Source organism: Rhincodon typus, chromosome 3, assembly GCF_021869965.1.
Source record: "Rhincodon typus isolate 14 chromosome 3, sRhiTyp1.1, whole genome shotgun sequence".
Lineage (NCBI taxonomy): Eukaryota > Metazoa > Chordata > Chondrichthyes > Orectolobiformes > Rhincodontidae > Rhincodon > Rhincodon typus.
The window spans coordinates 86,344,163-86,360,763 of NC_063334.1; the positions used below are offsets into that span (position 1 = coordinate 86,344,163).

General features: G+C 39.3%; 1 protein-coding gene across 3 annotated transcripts in view; it reads left to right on the forward strand.

Moving 5' to 3' along the window:
• Nucleotides 1-13,335, forward strand: part of cetn3 (centrin 3) — a 26,299-nt gene extending 12,964 nt beyond the window's left edge. For all 3 annotated transcript variants that reach the window (XM_020510804.2, XM_048621329.1, XM_048621313.1), the window contains exons 3-5: nt 3,508-3,622; nt 4,358-4,549; nt 12,902-13,335. In XM_020510804.2, coding sequence (XP_020366393.1) covers nt 3,508-3,622; nt 4,358-4,549; nt 12,902-12,945 — 351 coding nt within the window. In that variant the 3' untranslated portion in view covers nt 12,946-13,335. The remainder of the gene's footprint in view (nt 1-3,507; nt 3,623-4,357; nt 4,550-12,901) is intronic.
• The last annotated feature ends 3,266 nt before the right edge of the window (nt 13,336-16,601 follow it).

Below are 16,601 nucleotides of genomic sequence, written 5' to 3' on the forward strand. Positions count from 1 at the left end.
GGGTCCTGACCCGAAACGTCAACTTTCCTGCTCCTCTGATGCCGCCTGGCCTGCTGTGTTCCTCCAGCTCCACACTGTTATCTCTGCAATTTAAAGCTATTGGTTTGTATAAGCTCCCCCTGCTGGTACAGCATTTTCTGAAATTGCTATGCATTACCACAAATACTAGTTTTGGCTGTTAATTTCCAACATATGGCCTTCATATCTTTTATCTTGACAAATAATGTCTTGATCTCCTTGATTCATATTTGACCTTCGAATGTCTTTTAACTGAGGAATGTCTTTTCTTTTCCCCGTTATCTTTCTCTGTATTCATTATCAGATCCCTTCTCTCAAGCGTCTCTGTGGGTTTGCAAACTGTGTTCTGCTACTACTTGTATGTTTGTGACAATTCAGAAATCATCCATTATTGCAGCTGCTCTTCTCTTAAAACTTTGTTTTGCATTATAGGATCTTTCTTTTGTAAAATGATACTGTTCTAAAATTATCCACTCCATCTATCAAATCACTTCTTTTGCAAGTTTCACAGAAGTCTGATTTATGGTTCTTTTAGATTTCTCAACTTTGCCTGTAATCTTCTGAAACTAGCTCATAGTTGTAAATGCATGTGTTCTTCGCTATCGTAATCCGATTTTGTATCTAAAAGTGATGCATATATTTTTAATGCCTTCCCCATGCACTATGTTAAAACTGAATTACCTTGTAACTATTTTAACTTTGTAGCAATTTGGCTTACTGACAAAATACACCTGCGCTCATTCCTTAAAAAATCCAAATAAGAATTAACTTGAGTTTTTTTTCCCTGTTGTTCTCTGGTTGGAATAATATTCTTTGTCAATCTCATTTCCACACATTTTAATCTTTCCAGAATTCAGGATTTTACATTTTGAAACCTATTTTCATGTTCTCTTGATGCTTGTAATTCTATGAAGGTTTTGCATTTCTTCCAATTTCTATTTGTTTCATTTTGCAACTGAATCCTAGCTAATTCAACATACTTACTATCTAGATTACTCTTTCAAGCGTTGAACCAATTATTCAAGAATTTTTAGTTCCCAGCTATTTTCAACTTGCAGGTAATCATAGATTCCCTGTTGTAAAGCAATTGCATGTGGCTCTTCCAGTTTGAGAGACACTTCAGCAACAGAAATAGGCAAGTTAAGATTTGCTAATGATGACCGTGAAACCACTGATGATTTGCTAGGAAAAACCATCAAGTTCACTAATATCTTTCGGGAAAGGAAGTCTCCCACCTTTTACCTGGTCTAGCCTACAGATGATTTACAGCAATATGGTTGACTCTTAATCGCCTTCTGCTGAGACTTTGCAGTGATTGATATGACGAGGTGGCTTGCGAGGCAATTTCAAAGAAATGAAACTGGATGGACCATCTGGCTTCGACCTCGGCACTAAAATCAACCATGGCAAAAAGAACCTTGCAAAGTCCTCCTTGCTAATATCTGGGGGCTAGTGGGAGACATAACTCGCAGACTAGTCAAGAAACAGTCTGACATAGTCATACCCACAGAATCATACCTTACAGTGACCCAGATACCACCATCACGACCCACAAGTTCATCCTGTCCCAACAGCAAGACAGACCTAGCAGACATGCCTGGATCATCTACTTGACACCTCTGAGCTGAAGAACATTGTAAATGCTTTAGCTTTGTCTTTTGCACTAATGTACTGGGTTAATGTCATTTGAGGATGGGGATATTTGTGGAACAGCATCCTCTGATGAATTGTTGAATTGTCCATTGCCATTGACTAGGTGTGGCAGGACTGCCAAGCTCAGATGTGATCCATTGATTGAGAATTGCTTAGCCTTGTCTTATTTCCTGCTTTTGCTGTTTGGCATGCAAGTAGTCCTGTTTGCTAGCCACCAAGTTGATACCTCATTTTAGATGTACTTGGTGCTGCTCCTGACATGGCCTTCTGTTCTCTTGAATGAAGGTTGATCCTCTGATTTGATTTCATGGACAGATGTATTTACAGCAGACAAATGTAAGGAGATCAAATTAGTATTTTCCCTCATGTTGGTTCCCATATTCCCTGTTGCAGACTCAGTCAACACTTGTGTCTTTTAGAACTTAATGAGCTTAGTTAGTAGGGTTGCTACTGAGCCACCCAGTGATCGACATTGTATTCTGGGTGGGGGACTTCATTCTACTTCCTTGCTATTCTCAGTGCTTCTTCCAAGTGCTGGTCAACGTGGGGAGTCCTGAATCATCACCTGTGAATAGAGTGTTATGTGGAAATCAGCAAAAGGTTTTCTTTCTAATTTGATCTGATGCCATGTGGCTTCACAGTTCAGAGTCTGTTGGGGATTGCTAGGGTAACCCCCCCCCCCCCCCCCCAATTCTTTACTAATGTGTTGCCACCTCTGCATCTGTTCTGCTGGTGGGATAGGATGTACGTTGGGGTGCTGTTGCCTAGGATATAGGCATACTTACAAAACCAACTTTACAGACAATTTTGTGCTGTTACTTGACTAGCATATGTTGCTAAGGAGGACTTTGCATCTGTGGGCTAGTACCAAAATTGGGAGATGTATTTCCCAAGGAATACCAGGCTGTATGCCTAGTATATGGTTGGGACTGATTTCACCTCTCTGCTGGGTTTAATTGTCATAATGCTTTGCTCTGATGAGGACACCTATTAAATCAGTCATTTAGGCTTCCATAAATCCTTAACAGATATGTCCAGTCACAAAAACTGTCGCTGACACCAAAGATGATTGATCTACCTTAATTTGAACCTAGATAGCATGACTATGCGTCTTCATTGGCCATTTCCCATTCTGCATTGCTAGTGGTTATGCCAAACATCTTGCAAGAAATCTGAGCATGACAATGGAACACTATTGGTTAAGTATAAACAAATGAATAGCTTGACCCAAGTTTCAGGCTTCTGTTTCCGATTATTGAAAGAAATCAGGTGCTAGAATTGAATACAGAAGAACTGATTCATGCTAGTTCCACTGACTTTTTTTCTATATACATAGAAGCATAATCATTCTGCTTTCTGTAATCTCTGATCTGGAATTATGAACTAAAATTGACAAAGCATGTTGATTGAACTTTGATCAAGCTACATTCCTTGACAAAAGTCTTTACTACCTCAAGTAAACACTTACATGTAATGTGTAAATTGAGTATTTTGTCACTTTTGAACAAAGTCTCCAATCTTTAGGTCATAGTACAATGCAGATTGTGGCTCATTTTCAATTACAGTACATTTTCTACATGAAGATAATGTGACTTGTTTTGCTTCAGAGTACCTAATGCAATTTTGGGCTGTTCTTGCACTTTGTTCATGGAATGAAGAATACATTATCTACATTAGGTTGGAGAGGTAGTATGCATCTTTTAAAAACATTTTTCAATAGTACAATCTGCTAGAAAATGAGGAAAATTTTTAATGATGGTCAGAAAGATTACATTTAGTTTTGACAGTATATTGTCAATGTTTTAGAATTATCAATAATATTTTTAACTGCGTTAGGTTGCAATGAGAGCCCTGGGATTTGACGTGAAGAAGGCTGATGTGCTGAAGATCCTGAGAGATTATGATCGGAATGGCACAGGCAAAATTTCTTTTGAGGATTTCAATGAAGTTGGTAATATTGCTCTTAAGATTTTGCATATTGGTAATGTTTTCAGTCCTGATCTAGAAAGTTCACATTGAAACTCTTAGGAATATAAAATAATGGAATTTTCCTGTAGAGTCGTAAGAGATGTACAGCACAGAAACAGACCCTTCGGTCCAATTTGTCCTCACTGACCAGATATCCTAAATTAATCTGGTCCCATTTGCCAGCATTTGGCCCATTTCTCTCTCAAACCCTTCCTATATATATATATCCGTCCAGATACATTTTAAAAGTTGTCATTGTATCAGCCTCTGGACCCGAAATGTTAACTCTGATTTTTTTTTTCCACAGATGCCGCCAGACCTGCTGAGCTTTTCCAGCAACTTCTGTTTTTGTTCCTAATTTACAGCATCCGCAGCCCTTTCAGATTCTTTGTTAGTGTATGTTTTTATGTTTGTGTGGATCTCTTGATCAACCTGAATATCTGATCAACTGGTGCACACAGTCCCAGGTGCCAGCTAATGAAAAGTTTGCTCTACTTTGACATCATTTAATGTAGATTACTTCGGTTTGTATTCTTTTTATATAGTGGTCTCTCAATGGTAATAGGTTACAGAGACCATAGTGATAAACTTTTAAATCTTGCAAGCCCAGATTTAAAATATTAAATTGCACAGCACTTTTTAAATGCATTTTGTCAAATTTAGTCTTTTAATTTTGTATTAAATATACTATTTGCGATTTGTTTCTTTTTCTGATTAGTGACTGACTGGATTTTGGATAGAGATCCACGGGAAGAGATGCTGAAAGCATTCAAACTATTCGATGATGATGACTCTGGGAAAATCAATCTTCGAAATTTACGTCGTGTTGCAAGGGAGCTTGGTGAAAACATGACTGATGAAGAGCTGCGTGCAATGATTGATGAATTTGATAAGGATGGAGATGGAGAAAGTAAGTGAATTATTATTAGCGTACAGTGACCTCCTAAATATTTTTACCAGTGCAGAGAATTTTAATCTAAAAGGCAGGAGTAAATAATTGGGCCCTTTTTAATCCCACTGAGAGAATTCTCATCAGAGTTAAGAAGCTGTTGCTGTTTTTTTATTTTAAGTTTCTAGATTCCACCACAAAAGATAGTGTCTTTCTCTCGCACCTTGTCATGACCTCTCCGGATCTTCTGTCTCAATCAAGGTGCCCCTTGCTCTTCTGAGTTCCAGCAGATATAGAGCTACCGTCTTGTGACCTATTTATTCCAGGGATTAGTCTATTGGAATACTTCCCGTGATTCCTATTGAGTTCAGTCTTGTTTAATCTCTGTGGTATACTAGGTCAGATGCTGCTTGATGTCAAGAGCAGCCATACTCTAATCACTTTTGGAATTCAGCTCTTTTATCTGTTTTGGCAAATGCTATAATGAAGTTGGCTCGGAAGCCGAGTAGCCCTTGTAGAACACAAATTAAGTGTCAATGAACAGACATGACTGTGTAAGTATCACCTGATGGTACTATCAGTGACATCTTCCATCATTTAGCTGACGATCAAAATTGCAAGGGCATGTCATGACAAATTTGGATTTGTGTCTCATCTTGTGGACTGAACATACCCTGGACGGTTTTCCACATTGTTGGATAGATGCCACTGTTGTAGCTCAAACAGGGACATGGCTAATTCTGAAGTGCAAGTTGTTAGTCTTGCTGTATCTGCATGTTAACTTTGATTTCCAAACAAGGACACACTTTATTATTTAGATGAGGGAGAAATCTGCTTTTCTGTTTTCCCACCAATATGACCATAAGTTATTGTAGCAGAATTAGGTCACTCGGCTCATCAGGTCTGCTCTGCCATTTGATCGTGGCTGATGTTTGTTTCTCCACCCCATTCTCCTGCTTTCTTCCCATAACCCTTCATTCCCTGACTAATTAAGAACCTATCTGTCTTTGTCTTAAATACACTGAATGATGGCCTCCACAACCTTCTGTGGCAATGAGTTCCACAAATTAACCATCCTCTGGCTGAATAAATTCCTCCTCATTTCAGTTCTAAAGGGTTGTCCCTTCACCCTGAAGCTGTGCCGTCAAGCCCTAGTCTCTCCCAGAGGAAACATCGTCTCCACATCCAATCTATCCAGGCCTCTCAGTATTCTGTAAGTTCTAATGAGACCCCCCCCCACCCAGTCTTTCTGAATTCCATTGAGTCCAAACCAAGAGTCCTCAACTGCGCCTCAATTATGATTAAACCCTTCATCTCTGGGATCATTCTTGTAAACCTCTTCTGGACCCCCTCCAATGCCAGCACATCTTTCCTTGGGCACAAAACTGCTCACGATATTCCAAATGCGGTCTGACCTGAGTGTTATACAGCCTCAGCAGTGCATTCTTGCTAACGTTGCATTTCCCTTCCTAACTGCCAAATGAACCTGCATGTCAACCTTAAAAGAATCCTAAACTGGGACTCCCAAGTCCCTTTGTGCATCAGATTTCCGAAGCCTTTCCTCGTTTAAAAAACAGTCTATTCCTCTTATTATCAAAGTGCAGACTCCCACATTTTCCCTTTATTGTATCCCATCTGCCACTTGCCCACTCCCACTCTCTGAGCCTGTCCAAGTCCTTCTGTGCTCCTCACCTTCTGAACGCTACCTGCCCCTCCAACTATCTTTTGCGTCATCTGCAAACTTGGCAACAATGTCCTCCGTTTCTGCATCCAGATTGCAGATGTTCAATGTGAATAGTTATGGTCTCAACACTGACTGCTATCGAACTCCACTAGTCACTGGCTGCCATCCTTCAAAAAGTCCCTTTTATCCCTATGTTCTGACTTCTGACAGTCAGCCAATCCTCTATGCTGGTCAGTACTTTGCCCTCTAACACTGTAGCCACTTATCTTATTTATTAATGTAGATTATAAATAGCTGGTACCTCACCCCACTGGGTTGAAGCCTGCCAACCTGAAAATGACCGCTTTATTTCTATTCTGTATTCTGTCTGTTTACTGAATCCAAACCGATGTCAGTATACTATCCCATATAGAACAGCTGCTTTCCAAGATGTCATTCTGAATGTTTTTGAAAATCCACCAACACTCCAACCGCTGATTGTTCCTTTACTATCTTACCAGTTGCAATATCACACACAAATTAATGGATTTGTTAAAATACAATTTCTCTTTCATTTATTCCCTGCAATATCTAAAAATTCATATTGTGATTTTATTTTATTGCTCTGATTATTGTATAATTTCTTAATGGATTCATGGGTTTTTTACCGATTTTTTTTGCTAGCTAGGCTATAGTACCCTGTTTAAATTCTACCCTTGCTTGAATAACAGGTATATTTCTCCTGCCTTAATCCATGGAGACTGTTCTAGAATCAAGGAAATTGTGGATGATCAAAACCAGTACATCTTTGATTTTTTGTAGTCACATCTTTTTTAAACTCGTGGCTTCTAAATCATCAGGTATACAGAATTTTCAAATTTAGTCTGATAAAGTAATTGGTTTTAGTAAATAAAGTAAAATTTCTCATTCTAACCAAAGCCTTGGTTCTCCACTATTTCTGTCTTTTTTCCATCTTCTAGTACAGACAAAATATTTAATGCTGCTTCCGTTTTATTTTCTCATTTCTAATATCGTATTTATTGTTTGTTTCTAATCTTGGCTAGAGAAAGTTTGAAAGATTTATCAACGTATTGCGCTAGCTTTAGTCTTTTATTTTGCCTATTGGATTTGTTTTGCTGGATTCTAAAATCTTCACAGTCCTTAGGCTCACTAAGGAAAATGCTTGTAATGAATAATCTTTATCTGAGTTTTAGGTTGCAATTTAATGTTTATTTTCTCAAAAACAGAAATTGCTAGAAAAACTCAGCAGGGCTGGCAGGATCTGTGGAGAGAAATCGGAGTTAACGTTTCAGGTCCAGTGACCCTCCTTGCTCTGAATTTTTTTCAGCAATTTTGGTTTTTGTTTCTGATTTCCACTATCTGCAGTTCTTTGTTTTTTTTTATTCATTTGAGACTTTAACTGTTGAGGTTACGCGAGATACTTCTTATAATTAATACGTATTAAAGCAGATCAACGACATTTGTTGTACTACAGTTCTTGTTTTATAGTTTGGTTTAGGATGTTCTCTCTGGCCTGTTTCCAACATGTCTGTTGACCTTTTGCTTCCAATTGGACAGCAAGCTCTACAAATTTCAGTTTCAAACCTGATTTGTGCCTTGATTATTGAAAGTTGCTGCTTAGTAATAGTCTTTCTAAGCAGCAGTTCACAGCATGACCAGTGATGTCATTAAAATTTGATTGACCTTGCCTTACTAAGGCCAATTTCTAATTTAAGGAGTGCGTGATTAATCCCTAATAGACTGTTAAGAGTGATGGACATCGACTTATGTCACCTCCCACTATCTCCTGACAGGTTCCCTCTGACTAATTACTTATTGGACCATGCTTCTCAACTTATTTTTTTCGCTTGGTTTGACTCCTTGCTAAAATAAGAGGATACTTTATGATATCTTTTTAGTAATTTGTTTAGGATAGGAAGATGTATGCAATCAGGCACTCACAATTTATGCTTGAACTCATTGTCTCAGAGTCACACAACAAAGAAACAGGCCTTTTCTGGGGAGCACCATAACCCCAGAAAATGTTATGTTTATTTTAGTAAAATTCCGTTTCCTTACTCATGTTCTAGCCCTAGGTTGTCCCTGTCCTGAGTGTTTGATGGCAACGGTGTTGACTGAGCTATACTTTCAGGTTGAGTAGAACCAGCCCCTTTGGCCCACCATATCTGTGTCAACCAACAAACCCCAAGCTATCCTAATCCCATTTACCTGCACTTGGTCCATAGCTTACTATGTAGCAGCATTTTAAGTGCTCATCCGGACGCTGCTTATATGTTCGAGAGTACCTGCTACTACCACTCCCTCAGGCAGTACCCTCTGGGTGAGAGAAATTTTCCTCAGATCCCCACTATACTGCTTACTCCTTGTCTTTAAACCTCTGGCCTTTGGTTTTAGACATGCCTGCTGTAGGGAAAAGATTCTCTCAGTCTATCCTATCAATGCATCTCATAATTTTAGTATACCTCAATGAGATACCCCTCTCAACCTCCTCTGCTCCATGAAAAGAAAACCCAGCTGATCCACTCTCTCTCTTCAAAACTGAGAGTTTCCATCGCATGCAACACCCTGGTGAATCTCCTCTGCACTGTCTCTGCAGTCCCTCACCACTCCCTCTGCATGTACTAACACTTTCAGGAGTCTATGGACTTGTATTCCCAGGTCTCTTTGTTCCTTAGTATTCCCTAGGCACCAACATTTATTATGGATATTCTTCCCTGACTAGTCCTCCCAAAATGTATCATTTCACATTCATTGGAATCAAATTCCATCTGCCATTGCTCTTACCAGTTTACCAGCTGATCAATATCTGACTAGCCTGAGACCATCCTCCACACTATCAACAACACTGCAAATTTTTGTGTTATCTGCAAACTTACTAATTATACCTTCGACATTCACATCCAAGGTGTTCATGCACAAACAAGCAGCATGGTTCCCAGCACAGATCCCTTTGGTGCACTGTTGGTCACAGGCTTCCAATCACAAGATCAATCCTTCAGAAATTACTGAAGCAACTTATCAGGTCTGGCAGCATCTGTGGCGAGACAACAGTTAAAGTTTTGAGTCCTGTGATCTTCAGGATTAGATTAAAAATAATGTATTCCCTAGATCAGTGTTTAATCCACTCTCCTGATGAGGCAAATCAACCACTAGCAGAGGTCTTGGAGAAGTTTAAAGTTGTGATGGATTTGAAGATGTCATATTTGCTTTCATGCCAGCTATTGTTCATTCTTAATTCAGCAAGGAAATATCCACCACATGGTTGTAAGATTGGAGTTATGTATTGGCCAGATTGCAACTGTGTTTATCAGAATAGTTTAGTTCTGTTTCCACTGACCTGACCTGGAGGCTGAAGGCCCAATTGCTCGATGGATCAAGAAAAATTGTCAGTTTTTTTTTGCCTTCTCTCCCAATTCCTATTTTCAGTGGGCACCTCTAAACAATGGTAAATTTAGATCTATAGGATTGCTTTGAGGAGAGTAAAAGCAAAAGCTGTCCATTAGAATGAAGCCTCCAATTGCTCTTGCTTTAGAAATCCAGTGATTTGGGATACTAATTGAAGAACTTGTTTTGATTTCACTCCTAGTGTTGGCTTTTTGCAAGGAATTGAAGTGATTGCCCTGCAATTGGCAAACATGAAGCAAAATCCTAATGGGCAGTTCTGCTGTAGATGATTTGTTCTCATGCCAATCTATAAAACTGTCTTGAGTGTATTCCTGAACCCCACTTTTGTTGCAGATTTGGTCTGCTCAGTCTCTGAAAATTGAAGTCCTTCACGATTATTCTATGCACCGAAACATTTAGCAACTGTGCAAATAAAACATTGGACATCTGTGTGTGTTGCATCATTTTGTTTATCTTTTTGTTTAATCTGAGTGTAGAACTTGCTTTTTTCTGATTTTTGTCATAGTTGAGGGAAATATTTTTCCAATGAAGACACAATTGTCATTTACAGTAGAATGTTTGACTAATGTTTCAACTATTGACCCTAATACCATTGCAGTTTCTTTAGTTGCATGTCAAATCAAGGTCCATGATTGTATTTCAGAAAGTTTACCAAGATAATACCGATGAAATTACAGTATATGAGAGGGCCTTTGAATGCCTTGTACAGTTGTTAGATCAACTGATTATCGATGCTTACTAATACTTCCACCCACTTTTTTATTCTTTCAAATGATATTTTAGATTAATTAATATTTTAGCTACAAATAGCCATTTGTAAGGATTTCATATTCTCATTTCTTTTGTCATAAATCCTGACTCTTGATTATTTTTCAATCAGTGGAAACAGTCTTCTTCTATTTATCCTCAAAGCACCCTTGACTTGTGTTTTATTTTAACATTTTTTCTTTGCAACTATTGGGAAAAGCATATAATTTCTGGTACCATTCTAATATTCTTGAAATAGGATTCTTGGTCAGCTTTAGGATCAGATCTATTTCTTGTGTAGTTAACATTTTTACATTCATTTCAAAAATTCACAACACTGGATAGAGAGGCAAATAACTTTTCAATTGTCCTAAACAGTAAACCCCTAGTTCTAGACTCTCCAGCCTGGATAAACAACCTCTAGCCTCTGTCCTGGGAAACCCCTGAAGTTTTTCATTTATTCCAATAAGTTCATACCTGAGTCCTGATGAAGGGTTTCGGCCTGAAACGTTGACTTACCTGCTCCTCGAATGCTGTCTGAGCTGTGCTTTTCCAGCCTCCCGCCTTTAGACTCTGGCTTACAGCATCTGCAGTCCTACGTGTCTCCAAGTTCGTACCACACCTTGTTCTTGTTAACTCCACAAAGTTTAGATCAATTTTAGCCATCTCTTTTCATGGCTAGCAGCGGAATCAATTTATCAGAGTCTTCATTACCTCTTCTCAGTCAAGTGTTTCCTTATTTCCTTGGGAAAAAGCACTATATAATTGCAGCAATACCTCTTCATTTATTGTCCAGTCTCAGTTATAAGAAAAATCTTACACATGCCCTGAATTATGTGCTATACCCCTATATTAACTCCTTAGTTTGAACAAAAACGACAAATTCCTTTGAATCCCAAAATTTACTCATGCCTTTCACCTTTTTAAATTCTGCCTTTCTGTTTTTGCCTACCAAAATGTTTAATTGCCTTCTTCCTTCTATAACAGCTTGGGTTGTCAAGGTGACAAGGGATTACAGATGTCTCTGATTTAAGAGATTGATAGTCTACAATGAAATCTTGGCACCAGCTTCAACCCTAGAGTGTTATGAAGGGCACTCAGGACTTTTTGAGGATGTACCACAATACGTTTGGTCTGAAGGAGAAAGGATTTGCTGGATCAGCAAGTTACATCAATAACAGTGCTTTAATCTTATCCTTAATTCTAGTCTAATTTGAGCTCTTGTTCCATTTTGTCCTTTGCAAATGTTCCAATCCAAAGGTTTCTGGATGGTTTGCTTAACTTGCTGCACATATTGGGCTTGCAAATGGATATATTTATTCATTAATAAAATAAACTTGAGCAGTACAAAGATTAAGCAAATAGAGAAGAAAGGGTTGCATAATGAGTGAAGTAAGAAAGTGGAACACCATAATTAAATAAATGAGATAACAAGGTGTAGAGCTGGATGAACACAGCAGGCCAAGCAGCATCAGAGGAGCAGGAAGGCTGACGTTTCGGGCCTAGACCCTTCTTCAGAAATGGGGGAGGGGTAGGGGGTTCTGAAATAAATAGGGAGAGAGGGGGAGATGGATAGAGGAGAAGGTAGGTGGAGAGGAGACAGACAGGTCAAAGAGGCGGGAATGGAGCCAGTAAAGGGGAGTGTAGGTGAGGAGTTAGAGAGGGGATAGGTCAGTCCAGGGAGGACAGACAGGTCAAGGGGGCAGGATGAGGCTACTAGGTAGGTAATGGGGGTGGGGCTTGAGGTAGGAGGAGGGGATAGATGGGAGGAAGAACAGGTTAGGGGCTGGGCTTTTTTGGGATGCGGTAGGGGGAGGGGAGGTTTTGAAGCTTGTGAAGTCCACATTGATACCATTGGGCTGCAGGGTTCCCAAGCGGAATATGAGTTGCTGTTCCTGCAACCTTCGGGTAGCATCGTTGTGGCACTGCAGGAGGCCCAGGCTGGACATGTCGTCTGACGAACGTGAGGGGGAGTTGAAATGGTTCGCAACTTGGAGGTGTAGTTGTTTAGTGTGAACCGAGGTAGGTGTTCTGCAAAGCGGTCCCCAAGCCTCCGCTTGGTTTCCCCGATTATTAAATAAATGCCTGCTTATGTCTTTTCCGTTGAGCTTGGTAATGTAGCTAATTACATAGCTGATACCTTGGATTTTTGTGTAATATAGATCCCGATGAGTTCAGGAGCTCAATTATGTGTGTTGAGGAAGAGTCAGCATCATGTGGGCTCTGAAGAAATTTGAATAAGCTGAGCTAGAGCAGTTGCATTTTGATCAATTTAAAATTGAACTAAAATGAGTGGTTCCTATCCTGCTTAGTAGTCTTGTGATGGAGTATTGTACCTAAAAGTTGTGAAACATAATAGTATAACACCTGCATGATCGTTGGGGTCTACAAATAATGTGAGCAGAGATGTGACAAACGAAGAAAACATTTACTAGTTGGGTTAATGTGGTTGAAATGATCTTGCCATTTCATTAATCCATTAATTTCGGAACCTTTTTCATCAAATGTTATAACAATATTTATTGTATTTTCCATAGTTAACCAGGAAGAATTCATTGCTATTATGACTGGAGACATCTGACCTTTTATGAAGGAAAGCTACAGAAATATTGAAGAATTGATAGATGGCTTTTTAGTTGCCTCTGCTCAAACACTGCATGAGAGGAAAAAGAATCAAAGAACACCTTAGGATTTCTACTGTACCCTCTAAAACCAATCAAATGTACTTAATATTCTTTCTGAAAGAAAGAGTTTAGAACTTGTCATTATTCCCAGATTATTTGATCTCAGTTTTGTATTTATTTTTTTTTTGTTTCAAAACTCTATAAAATAATAAGTAATAACTTTATTTTTGCCATTTACTTAGCAATGTTTTTATACTTTGGATACTTTTTCAATGTTTGTATTAATGTCATTGTGGAATGTTCCAGGTAGTCTTTAATAAAATATTCATAACGTGTACATTCTCAAATTTTTGGCATTTGTGCACATTTTTATATTTAAGGCTGGAAAGTGGAGTCACTTTCACTTGGATACCAATGCTATTGGCAAAGCTCCTTTTTTGACTTGTCCAATGTGTCTCAACCCGAAGCTCAAAACATTGGTAATTTTATTCTGGAAGTTATCAATTGAAATATCCAAACCTAACTTAAAGCAATCAACATATTTCACGTTATTTTCCCTTTTTCAATAACCACTACAGTTGTTCTCCTCTCCAAAGTGACTTCATTTTTTTCAAACTGGAAGTCCATTTCCTAAGTAAAATCATTAGAAACAGGAATAAGCTACTTGGCCTTTGAGACCACACTGATGTTTATGGCTGATCTAATGTTGCCTATTGCCGTTTCCATGCCTGCCTCACCCATAACTTTGGACACCCTTGTCATTCAAAAATCTAGCTGAATATTTTCAAGGTAGAGTTACTAACCTTTCCTCTGTTGTACTTTGGGGAAAAGAGAACATTGACAACTCTGGGGAAAGCCTTTTCCTCCTCAAATGGAAGAATTTTTAAAAGCTGCAGCACCTAGTTCTAGACTGTCTACAAGTAGAAACATCCTCTCAGCACCCAACTGTCAAGTCCTCTCAGAGTTTTATCTTTAATAAGGATAACTTTTCCTCTAATGTCAAAGGAAACAGAATTGAGGTTCTTTTGCCAATCGGTAAAGGGGGACAAAATCGAATCAGAGATAGTAGGAACTGCAGATGCTGGAGAATCCGAGACAACAAGGTGGTAAAGGGGGACGGTTATCTTTAAAGACTTGAGGATGAAAATTTCCTGGACTGTGGGAAAGCTAAGGGATGAATTATATAGATTTTTAAGTCACAACAAAAATAATGGCCCAGTTTTCCTTCTACACAGTATCATTCTCCAATTTGCATTCTCTCCTTTTGGTATAGCTTTCACATGCACATATTTATGACTAAGCTCAACAGCCAATTCTATCTCGGGACACCATATTTAACCACCCTAATCTTGAATTTTTTTTAAAAAAATTCATTCACAGGATGAGGGTATCACTGGCTCATGTCAACATTCATTGCCCATCCCTAATTGCCCAGACGTCAGGAGTTGACCACATTGCTGTGGGCCTGGAGTCACACATAGGCCAGACCAGGTAATGATGGCAGTTTCCCCCTCGTTTAATTCTAGATGTTTACTGAATTCACGTTCCATCTTCTGCCATGGCAGGATTCAAACCTGATCTCCAGGACATTACCTGAGTCTCTGGATTAACAGTCCAGTGATAATGTCACTGGGGCATTGCCTCACTTACCTCATCAGACTTCAGCCTGAATGTTCTGATTCCTGTACAGCCACAATATTGTTGGGGAGGGTATTCCTGGATTTGAACCTAGCAACACTACAGGCAGCAATGGCGATACGTTTCCCAGTAAGGTAATGATTGACTTAAATGGGAGCGCAGAATAGAAGTCATTTATTGTCTCTAGTAGTTTTTACAAAATAAAGCAGTGAAAAGTGTTTTAAGTTGCTATACCAGAGCGTCTTATGTTATTAGCAGGAGGACTAAATCTTCCACTACTCTTTTGAAATGAAAGCAAAGCTTCCTCAACATTGTCACCAGTGAACACTCCCTGGAGAGGGACAGCACGGGGTTAGATGTGGAGTAAAGCTGCCTCTACTCTTTTAATCTGAAAGCAAACTGTAAGTAAAGCTTCCTTGACACTGTCCTGATCAAACACTCCCAGGAAGAGTATAGTATAGGGTTAGATACAAAGTAAAACTCCCTGTCCACTGTCCCCATCAAACACTTCCAGGACTGTAATGAAGTCAGAAGCTGAGTGCCCTGGAGGAGTCCAAACTAATATCAGCAAGCAGGTTACTGTTGGGCAAATACTATTTAATAACACTATTGATGACCCCTTCTGTTACAGATGATCAAGAGTAGACTGTTGGGGGAATAGTTGGCTGTGCTGGATTTATCCCGCTTTTTATGTACAAGTGGATGCTAGTGTTATTGCTGGAACAGTTTGGCTAGAGGCGCAGCACAAGTCTTCAATGCCATTGCCAGAATATTGTCAGGCCCCATACTGCATTATCTAATTGCTTTCAGTAATTTCCTGATATCAAGAAGTCAATTGAATTGGCTGAAGACTAGTATATGTGATGTTTGGGGAAATGTGAGGGAGGTGAAGATGGAGAATCCACTTGTTAATTCTGGCTGAAGATTGTTGGAAATGTTTTAGCTATTTCTTTTGCATTAATGTGCTGGGCACCACATCTTTGAGGAAGGGGTATTTGGTGCTACTCCTACATGCCATCATGTGGAATTTGTCCATGCTTTGAACACTACAACCAGTTTATGTATTAAAAATACTTTAACTAAATGCTGTCGTTGGTGAGGTGGACAAAGGGACCTAGAATTCAGTTTGCACTTAATTCAATTTTATTAGGAAAATATTCGTTATTAACAAAATTCCTTATTAAAAAAAACATTTGAGCATTCCCCAAATTCCAACCATATATACTCTGTGTCTAGCTCTATCTGCCTGAGAAAGGATATTACCCACAATGATCCATGTCTTTGTGATAGGCCATTGTAATCTCCTTCTCTTTGTAGGCCTGGCTCTCTCCCTTGAAGTTGGCTGTCACGGGTAAGTACGTATCTACTCATGGGTCTTTTTGGGTTGCTGCAAGGTCTTCTGCCATGATTCTTTCTGTAAGCTTTTCCTACGGATCTTCACTGAGGGAATGGCTTCTAGTTGTATGTTTGGTCAATGGGGTCATAAGCAATGTTCAAATCATCCAATGGGATTGCACCAACACCCTTCACTGTTGCTATGCCGGGAAGGTGTAAAGCGCACATCCTCGGTCAGTCAAGGTGCCAGTATGTCTAATTGATGCTACTCCATTATACAACCCTCAGGCTGGGTGTAACTGGTTTCATTTGAATGTTTGTAAACTCTTTGACCGTGGTCTCCACTGTAGCTGTTGGGTGCTGTTTGACTTCGTTTGGCCAATATTCTGTCAGGCCTGATTTCTCTGACTTTGAGTCAATTTGGAATGTCCAATGTTGGGCCTGTGGTCAATTGACCACAAACCATGAAACGATCACTCTTACTGATACTGTCATAGACAGATGTATTTGTGACAGGCAGATGGTGAGGACAAGGTCAAACGTTTTCCCTTTTCTTGGTTCCCTCACTCCCTGTAGCAAAACCATTCCAGCAGTTATGTCCTTTAGGGCTTAATCATCTTTGTCACTTGTGATGCTGCTG